Source organism: Hydra vulgaris, chromosome 02 (assembly GCF_038396675.1).
Source record: "Hydra vulgaris chromosome 02, alternate assembly HydraT2T_AEP".
NCBI classification, from domain to species: Eukaryota; Metazoa; Cnidaria; class Hydrozoa; order Anthoathecata; family Hydridae; genus Hydra; species Hydra vulgaris.
In genome coordinates this window covers 35,068,013-35,082,626 of record NC_088921.1, presented here as the reverse complement: position 1 = coordinate 35,082,626, position 14,614 = coordinate 35,068,013, and the positions used below count along the sequence as shown (strand labels likewise).

Sequence of the window (14,614 nt, the reverse complement as noted above, 5' to 3'; positions counted from 1 at the left end):
TGGGTATATATATATATATATATATATATATATATATATATATATATATTATATATATATATATATATATATATATATATATATATATATATATATATATATATATATATATACCCAAACAATGAGGTTGTTGATATAAACAAGTGGCATGTTAAAAATATCTGGAATTGTGATGAAACAGGTGTAAGAGGTACATGCTGCCCATGATTGTCTTTAATCGAAATGAATGAGAGAGAATTAATGGATGGAGCACCACCAGGTGCCTGGGCTGAATGTCACTCAAGCGGATGGATACAGAAAGAATTGTTTGTTTGGTTAAAAAAATTTATTCAATATTCAGGGGTCAAAATAAGCTCTCTAGTTCTACTTATTTTAGATGAACATAAATCTCACACTAGAGTATTTGAAGTGATTAACATTGCAAGAGAGAATGGTATAATTCTTCTGTGCTTGCCTCCTCATTGCACACACCAAATGCAGCCCTTGGATTTGGCTTTTATGAAGCCACTTGGCACTTACTATGACTACAATATCAAGAAATGGTTGAAAACAAATCCTGGGCGCATGGTATCTAAATTAACTAAAAATGATAAATGCCATAAACAGCTATATAAAAGCAGGCATATGGCCAGTTAATAGAAATGTTTTTTCTGAAGCAAATTTCCTGGAAGCAGAAACTACTGATATTAATTTCATTGAAACAAACCCTGTTGCTGATACATGTGACATGGTTGTTACTAGCTACCTCTCTGCTTCTGTCAGCCTTTTGTTTGTAAGTACCAGTCATCCAATCGTACCTATAACCCAAATATCTGCTTTTAATAGAAATCTAAATGTTTTTAACGTCCATGCAATTGCTTCTACAAGCCAATCATCTGATTTTACCAGCATAATGTCCGCTTCTTCCAGCATTTTAACCACTTCTATGAACAATGTTAATACCACACCATTTCAAAATGAATCTCCAAGTTTTATCATTCCAATACCAAAACAGTCCCATACCAGAGTATAAGCGCTACTTGTTGCATTTTTGCTTTTTTTGTTGGTCCTGGAAAAACTGGTTCAACAAAAAAAGCAGGACTAATGGGGACTAATATAAAGGACTAATTTTCTATTAGTGATTAATGTAGCTGCTTTTGACGTCGTTGAATGATTTTTTTGACTAATATCAGTTGATGTTTTGTAGTTTGCATAGTCTGTTATAAACCAATTTTTTTTTCAATATATGCAAATATTTGATTTCTTATTTTTAAGAGCACTGTTTTAAAAAATTATGTATTTTTTACCCTTAAACCACCAGAAGAAAGTTCAAATGAATGTGAATTATTTTTTGCCACTTTTAGTTTTGCAAAATGAGCAAATGCATAGTCTTATTCTTTAGGAATGAATTTAGGAAAGTTTTTTTAATTTTGTATATGTCTGCAACTGTTAACGAGGACTGAGATCATGCTGGACAATTGTATGACATGTTTCCACTTTTGCATACTTGTTGCAAGTTACTGGAAAAATAGAAAATATAAAAATCATTGTCGTATTATACAAAATTAAATAAAGAATTTTACTATTCAATGATGGCAAAAAAATTCCAAAATTGAAAACTTGAAAAAAAAGGAGAGGAAAAACTGCAATCCTGACCTCCTTTCCATATAGAGCCTTGTTATTAGACACCCAGAGTAAAAATGAGCAAAATCCATCAAAAAAAGGAAAAAAGGCTCAAAATAACAAACAAAAATGGTTGTGCATATATAAAAAAAACGAAATTGCTAAATAAATGGATAAAACACTGCATCTAAAAAGAGGAAAACTGTAAAAATTTCAAAGAAAGACACTTCCTGTGTCTACTGTTAAGAAAATTAGTCAACTAGTGTTGAAAGTTAGTTTTCTTAAAGTGATTGCAACAGCTGGGCACATTATTTGTGTGAAAAAGATAAAAGACCAAGTTTTACTTGTGAATTATGCCTAAAGTCTACAACATATGTTATTGTTACATTGTATACCCCATTTTTTCTACTAGCATGGGAAAAAATTGTTTTTTTCCTAAGACTTTTAAATGTTACATTTTTTTAAATTTAATGCTATTGACTTTTTCTTTTGTCAGGTAGTTAGTGTAATATTTTGTCGTTAAAATAAAATTGTTTTTATTTTAAATATTTTTGCCAGTTTTTTGATAACTTTCCCTTAGGTACCCCATTATACCCCAGTTTCCTCTCTCTCTCTCTCTCTCTCTCTCTCTCTCTCTCTCTCTCTCTCTCTCTATATATATATATATATATATATATATATATATATATGTATGCATATATACACACAGAAATATATACATATATATATAGACAGACACTCATATATATAGTATATATTTATATATATTATATATATAATACACATATATATAACTGGCCGTCAAATTCACTTCAATTTTAATATGTTGCACCTTCTGTTAAGCAATGTCTTCCAATTATAAATCGGGGTGAAATCACTGTCAATGGTCATACTGGTTTACAACTTTTGCAATAAGATTGTTTTGAGACTGTTCTGCAAATTATTTGAAAACTTTGAAAAACCATACGTCTAACTGTTTTAGAATCAGAAGGTTTGATATTTTCATGCACAACAAAACAACTTACCATAAAACAAAAATTGTAAAGACATGGCTCCAAGAAAATATAATAAATGCTTTTGCTCTCTGGCAAGACTTTCACACAATTTAAACCCCATCGAAAACTGTTGGGTAAAAATACATGTATAAGTATATGTATAAGTATATGTATATGTATATATATATATATATATATATATATATATATATACATATACGTATTTTTTATATATATATATATATACTTTTTATATTTGTCATATAGGCATTTGCGACTTCCTGTAATTTAATTTTTGGTATAAATTGAAGTTTTATTAATTTGATCATTCATTTCTGATGAGTCTTTATTGATGAAACACAGTGTTGAACGAAAAAAAATTTTGTAAAGTAATTTTCTACTAATTTATAATTGCTCTTTTCTTTTAAGAACATTGAGCACTCTATTTTGTAGAACACATTTTAAAATTGTTTAAATATAAATATAAATAAATAAATATTTATTTGAAAACTGCTGTTACAAAATCATTAAAAGTTTAGAGAAACTAGCTCCCTTGAAGATAGAAAGAAAAGTGATAGACCTCTTAAGTTAACAAAAGATGACAATAAATATTTAAAAACCTTTCTTTAAGAAATAGAAAATTAGCATCAACCGAGTTGGCAAAAGGACATTAACACAGCAACTGGGAAAAATGTCAGCTCTTCTTGTATTCGACGACACCTACTCAAATCAGGATTAAGAGGGTGTGTTGCAATTCGAAAACCATTATTACGGCATTACATTCAAGAAAAATGACCTAAATACGTGAAACAACACAAAGATTGGGCCCAGGAAATGTACACAGATGAGTCTAAATTCGAAATTTTTGGAACAAAAAGACACCAATATTTTCAAAGAAGAATTGGAGAAGCCTATCAGCCTAAGTGTTTAAACCCCACTATTAAACATGGAAGAGGCTCTTTACAAGTTTTGGGCTGTTTATCTTCATCTGGAGTAAGTGAAATGATCAAAATAGAGGAGCAACTCACCGGGGAACGTTATGTGGATATCCTAAAGCACCATGCTGTATCATTCAGAATGAGACTAATAGGTCATAATTTTATTCTGCAGCAGGACAATGACCCAAAACATTCTTCACCATTGACAAAAAATTATTTAAATTAAATGGCAGAGGAAGGAGTACTGGACTTGATGACCTGGCCTCCCAAGAGTCTAGATTTGAATATAATTGAGCACACTTGCGATTACCTGGACAGAAAGAAGGTTGAACATGCTCCCCGAAATGCTGAAGAATGTTTTGACACACTTCAAAGAGAATGGCACAACATACTCCAGAATTTTATAACTAATTTGTATGAATCTATTCCCCAGAGAATATCGGCTGTGATTAAGGCAAAAGAAGGACATAGTAGATATTAAGAGTTTTTTATGAAGTTTGACATTAAAAAGTTTGTAATTGTTCCATATTTTTTTGTGAAATACTTGTGTTTTAATAAGTTTATAATATAGAACTACAAACTTAAATATTAGAGAAGAATTCTCCGGGATTTATTGAAAAAATGTAAGTGGTCTAAAACATATTCGCAGTACTGTATATACACACACATATAGATATATATAAATATATATATATATATATATATATATATATATATATATATATATATATATATATATATACATATATATAGTACATATATATATATATATATATATATATATATATATATATATATATATATATATATATATATATATATATATATATATATATATATATATATATATATACATATATATATATATATATATATACATATATATATATACATATATATAGGTAAGGCCTAAAACAGATGCTGTCACATTGACACCTCCAGAGTGTTTCTAAGATCTGCACAATTGGACAATCAAACATATCTGTTATGTCATAAAAATGGAACAGTTATTGGTTGCTTTTTTGGGGGGGATGATTCAAGGATGTCAATTTTCAACATCTTTTTTAAGCCCTGTAGTTTAACATCATAAAGATACCATTTGTATCCTGGACAGCTGTTACAACAACATCTTTCATATCAGCGGGGTTTACGCTTGGTGTTATTTTAAGTTCTTTTTGTCCATCTAATAAAATCTGTTGTGGCTTTTCTCTTTCATCAACACCACTAAAAATAACTTCTGATAAAAACTGGTGCTTGAATACAATTCTTAATTTAAAAGTGTCTTCACCCAATAAATATCCTTCAGGTTTGATACTAGATTTAATTCTAATTTTCCCTGGTGGACCTGCCCTATTTCTGAAATGTACAGTAATGTATTGCTGGCCATGCATATGTTGTCCTAAATTATAATGCATATAGTAGTAAAAAACAACAATAGTAAAATAATTAATAAAAATAAAAATAATTAATAACAATAATAATAAAAATAAAAATAAGCAATAATTTAACAAATCTAAAATTTCATTAGTCTTAAAATTAATTAATGTTAAATGAAAACAAAATTTGTAACTTCAAAATGTGTAACTGTAAATAATTAAATTAACTTTATAAATAAATAAATTATAATTTGAACCTTCATCAAGCTCATGGTGAAGATTCTCAAAAAAATGACTGTCAGCTTTCATTTTGTGTTCTGCTTGTAACCTTGCTATTGCAGCGATTCTTTCGCTTGCAATTCTATCTTGCACAGTCTTCTCTGTAATAAAAAAATATATACAAATTAATGAATAAATTAAAATATTTTTTTTATCAGTTATTAAACAATTTTTTTAACACAGAAATAAATTGATTTTTTTATCTCAGTTATTAAAATACACTTTATATCACAGTAATTAAATGACTTATAGATAGAGCAACAACCAATCGATTATGCAGCATGTTTATTGGATTACTTTAACATTATATTTTTATATTACTTATTATTATTATTATTATTATAATTATTATATTATTAAATATAAATTTAATAATATACTAAAAGAATTTTATAAATAATCATTTAAATAAAAAGATCAAACAGCAGTTTATGTGTCAAATAAAAAATAATATTATATAATAAAAAATATACAACAAACAAACATCATTTAGCATGAACTTATTTTTTAATAAAAAAATTAATTAAAAAAGTTTGTTGGTATTTCTATTGTCATTTTTCTGCAAAGCATAAAAACTAAAAAACTTCTATCAATGTATTTTTATTTAATTCTGATGATGTAATCAAATTATTACTGATGATGCAACTTTAACATAATTATTTCTGAAGAGACAACTTTAACATAATTGTACAACCAACTAATAATCATAATATTAAAAAAAACTAAAAAAAAGGTGACTTTGTTGTTTAAGCAAATAGATTATAAGTTGATGAAGAGTCAGCATGATTAGTTGGATTGATTATCAGAATGATTAGTTGGATTAAGTGTCAGCATGATTAGTTTTCAGTGTGTAGACAGTTTCAAAAGAAAAAGGCAAATTATTGAAAAGGTCACAAAGAATGTACTTTCAAATGAAATGAGTAAACATAATTAAAAATTGATGGGTAAGGTTGTGACCGTTATTACAAAAAAGCTAATTTTGAGGCAATTAGCTCACATATTTAGATAGAAGCAAACAAAATTTTACAAACACTGGTTAGTTGAAAATTAATATAAAAAATTTGAAGAAAAAATAAATAAATAAAATAAACAGACTGTGCACATCTCAAACAATTTTTTTAATCTGTCTTCACAAGCAAGCCTAATGGTGTGCTACCTGAATTTGGCAATCTGACTAGTAACATATGCAATCCAAATAACTCCTTAAGAGGCTTTAATTTATTTTATGCGCCCCCCTGTTCTTTGAAATTGTGCAATAGCTTTCACAATCCCACTAACAAATAATTTTTTAAAATTTTTTAATATATAGCTGAACCCTGAATGTTTGGAAACATTCAAAATGTTAAGTAAATTTATTAAAATGTACCTTTTGAAACAGATTTGTTTTCCAACAAACCCATTTCTCTCGGCTCAGTTCTATGTAAATTGACTCGAGGTATAATCCTCAACTTAATTATGAAGCCAACAACACTCTATTTGCCAAAACACAAAACATTTACTTCACTGAATTACGAAATTTTGCATAAGACTGGAAACACTACCTACTTACTGAAGCAGGGCACTACAGCATTCCAGTTGACTTCATATGTTAACTTGTTTTTCCATCCAGTTGTCTAGTTCAAAAAAGCTTATGTTTTGTAAAAGACACATTATAATGAAAAACAGATGACAACAAAACCATATGCACTATTAGGACTACAGCAGATATGCACTCACTTACTATAGTAGATATACAGCAGATATGCACTCACTTACTATAGTAAATATACAGATGTACTCACTTTTTTAGCCCAGCCTCCCTTTGAGATCTAACAAAAAAAACAGTGACCCCCCTAGCAAATATTGAATATATTTTCCCAAAAAAACATTAAAAGTTCTAATTTTCAATTAAAAAAAAAAAATTATTTATTTTATTTATAGTATAAATAAAATAAATATTTTTTTTTAAAGCTGATAAACCTTAGATTCTATGGTTTATCAACTACACTTACTCACAATTAAAATAGGGATTTTATATCAAAGTCTTGCTTCCCTTAAGTGAGTTATCTTTACAGCAGCTATGAAGCTACGCCCACCTTAACTGAACCTCAAGTAACTTTAATAGTGTTAAGTGATCTATTTTACCAGTTCAAAACAGCTAAATGAAAATGCATTTCTGCACAATATGCAGCTTGTGCCTTTACTCACAGCATACAACTTTTGAAGTTAAAGCAAATAAAACTTCTAAAACATTATTGTATTTCTACATTACTTATTACAACAATCAGTTTAATAAGTGATGTAATTATAACATTATATTGGAATGCTTAACTAAAATAACTTTGCAAACTAATATCCTATTATTTATTTTATAAAATCCATCTACATAAACTTTGTAGTTATTAAACAATATTGGCAAATGATTAAAAAAAACAGTAAATAGTAAATTAGATAACAGAAACAGGATGGTTTATGTTATCTAATTTACTATTTACTGAAAACTTGTGGTACTTTGCTAAATATCTCTTTACAAGAAAAAAAATCTTCTATAAATACACTTTAAATTCTATTTTTTTAAATGAGTAACACTTTAATTCATTTAAGCATCAGTCCAGAAACACCAAAAACATCCATTTTTAGCAAAGAAATTTCAACAACACTGTGATTTTCATTTTAAACACATGTGTTTTCCTTTTATTGTTTTTTTTTTATCTCCGTTTTTTTCTCATTTTCATTTTTACTTTTGGTTTTTGATTTTAAGTTTTATTTATAAATTTAATCTCTAAATAATAAACACAGTTGTTTGAAATTACAAAAAACTTATAAGCTTAAAGTAACAAATTTCAAATAATAAAAAAAAAAATTAAAAGAGAGCAAACCAAAGATTTTTTGAATAAAAATATCTTTATGAAATATACATTTGTATTTTTATGTTAAATTATACCTGTGGCAACACTTGCAGCATGTCGTGCTAAAGCATCTAAAAGATGCAACGTTTCTATGGTTGCTTCTTTATTATCTACTGGTGCAAAGTTATTATTAGGAGCTCTATTTTGAGCTAACGGTTTCTCTTCCTAAAAATTGCAAAACAATATAAAAATTAAAATATTATTTACTAACTTATTACACTATCTAACATGTTGTTATGAGAACACAAACAATAATGATAAAACTTTAAAACTAAATCAACATTTAATATATTTTTAAGCTGCTTGTATACCAATGCTAAATCATTAAACCAAAACATGTTTTCTGACTTTCACTATATGTTGCTAACAGTAAATATAATGTCATTTCTATCAAAGAAACCAGATTTAAGGAATTTTCAGGTACATTTCTTCTTCTTATAAAATCATTCGAAAAGACAGATCTATACATTGTAGTGGTGTTGCTATTTACATTAATACACTTCACTGTGAGCAAATAAAAAATTTCTAAACACATGCAAGATTTGCTGTCAAACTATCAAAACAGTTGTGGCTAGAACTCAACTTGTAACAGAAAAACTTTCCTATTGGTTGCCTTACTGCCCACCAGTGGAATAAAAATCTTAAATGAAATTGTAAACACTATTTGAGGACCCCATAAGTCAAGTTGCCCAAGTAACAAAATCAATATTTAAAGAAAAATAAGTCAAAATAAAAAAGTTTTTTTAAAAGGAATAATTTAAATTGGTGATAAATGAATAACAATCAGATCTTTGAATTTTTATTGGATTATTTGGATTATTATATATATAGTGCCTGTGATTATTTGGATTATTATATATGTAGTGCCTGTAAAAATAATCACTAGAATTATTTTCACAGGCACTATATATATAATAATCCAAATAATCCAAAGGATCACTTCATCACCAAATAGATAATTATTTTCACAATTCATTCATTTTTTAAATCATTTTTTTCAAAAAAGTATTTTAGACCCCTTGACCTCTGGGTTCCTCACATCTTATGCCAGAATAGTTTATAAAAAAAAAAAAAAGTCTGCAGACCTAATCATTAAAACTTTCCAATCATCAAACAGATATTTAACATATTATCTACAACAATAGCTGTAAAGAATTCATTCCATGTATCCCTTTTACACAAGAAATGCTGATTAGCCTGGTTAACCCAAGGTCCTGGTTAACCTTGCTATCGCTTAACAAACAGATGAAGGAGATTTGGTTTCCTAACCATAATAACAAACAAAAAAACACTCTAATAAGTACAATTTAAAACCTTGTAAAGAAAGAGACTTTCAATGTAATTCATTTTTTTGAGCAAAAACTAGCCATATACAAAGGTAACCCAAAAAGACCTTTTTCCAATATTAACAGCAAATGTACTGTCAAGAATCATATCAACACATTGCATTCTTTGCCTGGCAACACTGTAGCAATAGAAATTTGATTACCAATAAATTAAACTATTCAAATTTGCCTTTATTACGAAACCTCATAATCAAACTCTATCTCTGTTTCCCAAACATTCATCTACTTCTACTTTGAACCTTTTATTTGCTTATGAATCTATTCAAAAATATTTTGAGACTCTCAGCAACTATAAATTTACTGTCGAAAATCAAATATTCTTAAAACATGCTCCAACACAATAGCAACTCTACTTGATTTTTCAAATATCAATGAAACAAGAAATAGTACTAAAGGCATGGCTTGTAGCAAATAAAACGACATTGTCAAAAAATAGCTTCAAGATTGACATAACTAACTACAGATCAATTTCTATCACTTCTGTACCAAAACAATGGAAAAGAATGGCTAAAGACAAGGTTATATATTACTTTATATCTTGTAATCTTCTCTCTATATGTCAACACAGATTTGTCAGCAAAAAAAAAAAAATATATATATATATAGCTATATATTTATTTGTTTTATATATTTATTTTATAATATATATATATATATACATATATATACATATATATATATATATATATATATATATATATATATATATATATATATATATATATATATATATATATATATATATACATATATATATATATACATACATATATATATATATATATATATATATATATATATATGTATATGTATGTATATATATATATATATATATATATATATATATATATATATATATATATATATATATATATATATATATATTTATATATATATACTGTATATAACATATGTCATGAAACCGACTTGTGCAATAATTTATGTAGCAGAGAAATGTATAGAATTTTCCAGAACATGGTATAACGCTGTGCGCCGTCAGCCACTACAGTGATGTCACGGTGATGTAATTGTTCAGGAAGCTTCTGTAGAGTTCTGAAATTTCCTTCAGTCTTCTATAAACTGGTATATAAGCGAGGAGTTCAAAGTGGGTAGTTGAGTTTTAATTATCTTAATTTGGTGTCAACATTATTATTGCCTTATTTTAATTATTGCGCATTCTCTATAGTTTAAGTATAAAGAGATCCTTGTATTATTTGGTAAGTTAAAACTCTTTCGCAAATTATAATTGAGCATATAATATTTTATTAGTGTCTGCCATTTTCATTTTCTATAGTCGTTATTTGCTTCTTTTGAAATAAAATATATTAACAATAACAGTTCAATTGAAAACTTAATAACAGTTTCTTTAATTTGTTTTGTAACTAATATTGACATTAAGGACTTTCCTATTTCAGTTGCTGAGTAGAAGACAACATGTTGTTCAAGAAGAGCTCTTCTAACACAGAGAAGAACAAGGAAACCTGGACAAAGAACTTAGTCCAGTTTCAAGCCCCATCAAGAAGAAGCAACGTGGCAATTTATGAAGCACCCCTGAGCTAACGGAGTTGCATGAACCTGAAAAACCACGTCATTGGATGCTTCGAATTTCTTGAATCCACTGCCAAAGAACGGAAATAGAGGATCGGTTTAATTGCTGTTGAGCTTAAAGACCTATGGAGCCAAACGTTGAACTTCCCGCATGTATCTGATCAAGTCATTTGTGCAAAACTGGCAAAACTTCTGAAAGACTACGAGCGCTGCAGAAAAAAATAAAACTTTGATTCATTGAATGAACTGTTTGACATGACCAAGATGAAAGGCGAATGGTTGTGCAAAGAGGATGAGAGCCTCGAAAAACTGTAAAATGAGAGCAAAGGTCATGTTGGTTATGCGACTGGCAAACCTGCTAGTGCCAATACCATCCACCCATCCAAGCGAAAGAGGGCAATGGAAGCGACTGTGTTCACACTTACCAGCTTAGCGCTACCTGATTGTTCCGAAAGTAGTACGGACTCATTCGAGAACAGTGCAGACAGTCCTTGGGAGGATGACAATGCAGCATTAATGAGCAAAAGGAAGCATAACTCAACAGGCATTACAAGACGTCTTGTTACATGCTCAAAGCTATTGTCCCACGACGCAGCAGTGGTGTGCTGCCAGCTTTCTGGTGAGAGCATTGAAATCCCAAACCCATGTCAATCAGCAATCCACAAGGCTATCTGCACAAGAGCTCAGCTGAAGAAATACTTGGTGAGCACGCTTCATCTGGAGAAGTGGAGCATACACTTTGACGGCAAACACATTGAGGGCTTTGAATATTAGGCGGTGGTCCTCAAGAATGAATCTAAAGAAATTAAGTTGACTGTGCTAAAATTGAAAAATGGGAAAGCTCAAACAATCGCAGAAGGACTCCAGGATGTGTTGTTCGGCTGCAGCAAATGTTTGAAGAGAAAGGTCACCCCAAACTCAAGCTTATCAGTTGCCAGCACCATGTGCTAGACAGCGTTCTTTGCATTGTCATGGGCGATGAGCTCCATGGGTTAACTAAATCATCAATATTCAGATTAAGGAAACAGGCGGCTGGAGAGATGACATGAAGTTTCTTTACCACCTCACTCATGTTTTCTGTCACTTAACTGAGAGGAATGAGATCCTCTTAGTGAATTTCAAACAGACCCCAAACATCAGCAATGCATGCTGGAACTCTTGTGCCATTTTAGCCCTTCTTGGGTTTATTCTGATGCCAGAAACCCGGATTAGGTTGCGTAAAACCTGTTCATTTATTTCTTACTCATGGGCTGACCATTGGTTAAGCAGTCGTTTGTTTTACGTTGAAGATTTTGAAGAACTATCTGAAGCTCTGAATGACTACCCAAAAGCTCTCAATTGCTTGAAAATCCATTGGAAAACAGATGACTCTCCAATCAACATTGCCCAAAGCAACCAGTGCTGTGAGCGTGCCATCAAAGTTATGCAAGAATTGCACGACTCCTACCGCAAAAAGGACAACCTCCCACTGAGATTCATCCTCTCTAATGACATTATTGTGAATACTTGACTTCCTTGTGCATTTGATGATCCTATATAATGTTGTATGCATGTGACTCTACAGCTCGTGTTCAATTTTGTATCTGCTTACACTGACTTCAAAAATTTGGCCAAAAAGCTAATAAATAAATTCTTAAATTCATTTTGTGCGTGAGGTTTTTTTTATTAAATTGCCTTGAATGTAATATTTTATTTAATCTTAAATAAAATATTACATTGAAAGCTCATCAAATTATGATACAGGGAAACAAGGTTGTATAAAAGTCATTATATATATATATATATATATATATATATATATATATATATATATATATATATATATATATAATATATATATATAAATTTGTATGTATATATATATTTATACAAATGCACCAGTCTTAATCAAATATCAGTCCCGGTCGCTTACTAGTTCAAACAATGAAGTCAAAAAAATCCAGCTAGAATCAATTACATTAAAAAAAAGACTTAATATTGTAATTTTTCAATGTTATTGAAAAAAAGATACCAAGTTCAACTTTCAAAACGACCTTAAGTACAAGAATTAAGCATTAACTGTCATTGCCATAACACACAGAAAAGTAAAAGTCTGAAAAAACTTCCGTACAATTTATGTAAACCCACATCTAGAATTTTATCATGTGTCACTCTGTTCTGTATACCTTAATATATTAATAAATATAAAACATCTACGTATATATATCAACAACCTAAATTGGTAATCTTTAAATAACAATTATCATGTTTAAATTTCAAAAACATTCACCTGTTGACAAAAATCTTTACATGAAGGTTGAAATGAATTCATGTCAAGTTCTATAGGAACCATAAAAAATGCACAATTATCAGAAAGCTTGCTAATAACCAAATCAGAAGTACCATCTGCATGACACACATACACATCAGGGTTTTCATATAATCGAATTCCATATGTGGCAGGAAAAACACTGTTTTGGCTGTCAATAGAGAATGATGCCAATTTTGCTAAAATTAATTTAATATTTGGTTTATTGATATTATTATACACACAGATATATATAACATATTATATATATATATATATATATATATATATATATATATATATATATATATATATATATATATATATATATATATATATAGATATATATAGATATATATATATATAGACAGATATCTATAGACATATATATATATACAGATATATATATATATACAGATATATATACATATATATGTATATATATACTTGTATATATATATATATATGTATATATATATGTATGTATATATATGTATGTATATATATATATATATATATACATATATATATATATATATATATATATATATATATATATATATATATATATATATATATATATATATATATATGTATATATAATCTCTGTAATTCGAACTTTATGGGGAAAAATTAAAGTTTGAATTAGAGAGGTTTTCGTAAGATTTGTATTATAATATACTTTGGAACAGTTTTTAAGCAATTATTTCAATATTTTATTATGTATTTTTCTATAAAAACCAATTTTTATTTCTTAAAATAGTTTCAGTAAAAATAAATTGCTTAAAAGCTCTAAATTACAAAATAGAAAAAAAAGAAGACATTAGTTCTGAAAAAAAAGAAATTATTCAATATCTTTTGACCAACAAGCATTTCTCAATAAGTAAAATATCAAGAAAATGTGATAGATCAAGACGCACTGTAAAACAAATCCAATACAAATTAAAAAATGGCTTCCCATTATGTGTTCGGAGACAAGGCAAATGCGATTGACAAAAAAAAATAACACCCAGGAATGAGAGAATGCTAGTAAAAATAGTAAAAGAAAATAGATTTGCAACATGTTCTGCAATAACCAGCAAGATAAATGAGGTGGGAATAAATGTAGCGACAATCACTGTTCGACGAAGTTTGCATGGATATGGCATTAGAACTAGAAGGCCAGCACAATTAGTCAAAATTAACCAAAGTCAAAATTAACCAAAGCACAGAGAAAAAAACACCTGGATTGAGCGAAGAAGTATCATAGCTTTACTGTTGATGACTGGAAATTGGTCATTATAATTCAATGATTAGAAGTTTTTTTCTTAATATTTCAGTCTTTATATTCTGTGATTTTTATTCTGTTTTCTTAA

General features: G+C 28.4%; 1 protein-coding gene across 4 annotated transcripts in view; it reads right to left on the bottom strand.

Moving 5' to 3' along the window:
- The window catches only part of LOC100213554 (uncharacterized), a 50,118-nt gene that overhangs the window by 10,494 nt on the left and 25,010 nt on the right, over positions 1–14,614 (bottom strand). For all 4 annotated transcript variants that reach the window (XM_065790706.1, XM_065790708.1, XM_065790705.1 and 1 more), the window contains 4 exons: positions 13,242–13,459; positions 8,114–8,243; positions 5,169–5,291; positions 4,632–4,934 (listed from right to left, as the gene is read on the bottom strand). In XM_065790706.1, coding sequence (XP_065646778.1) covers positions 4,632–4,934; positions 5,169–5,291; positions 8,114–8,243; positions 13,242–13,459 — 774 coding nt within the window. The remainder of the gene's footprint in view (positions 1–4,631; positions 4,935–5,168; positions 5,292–8,113; positions 8,244–13,241; positions 13,460–14,614) is intronic.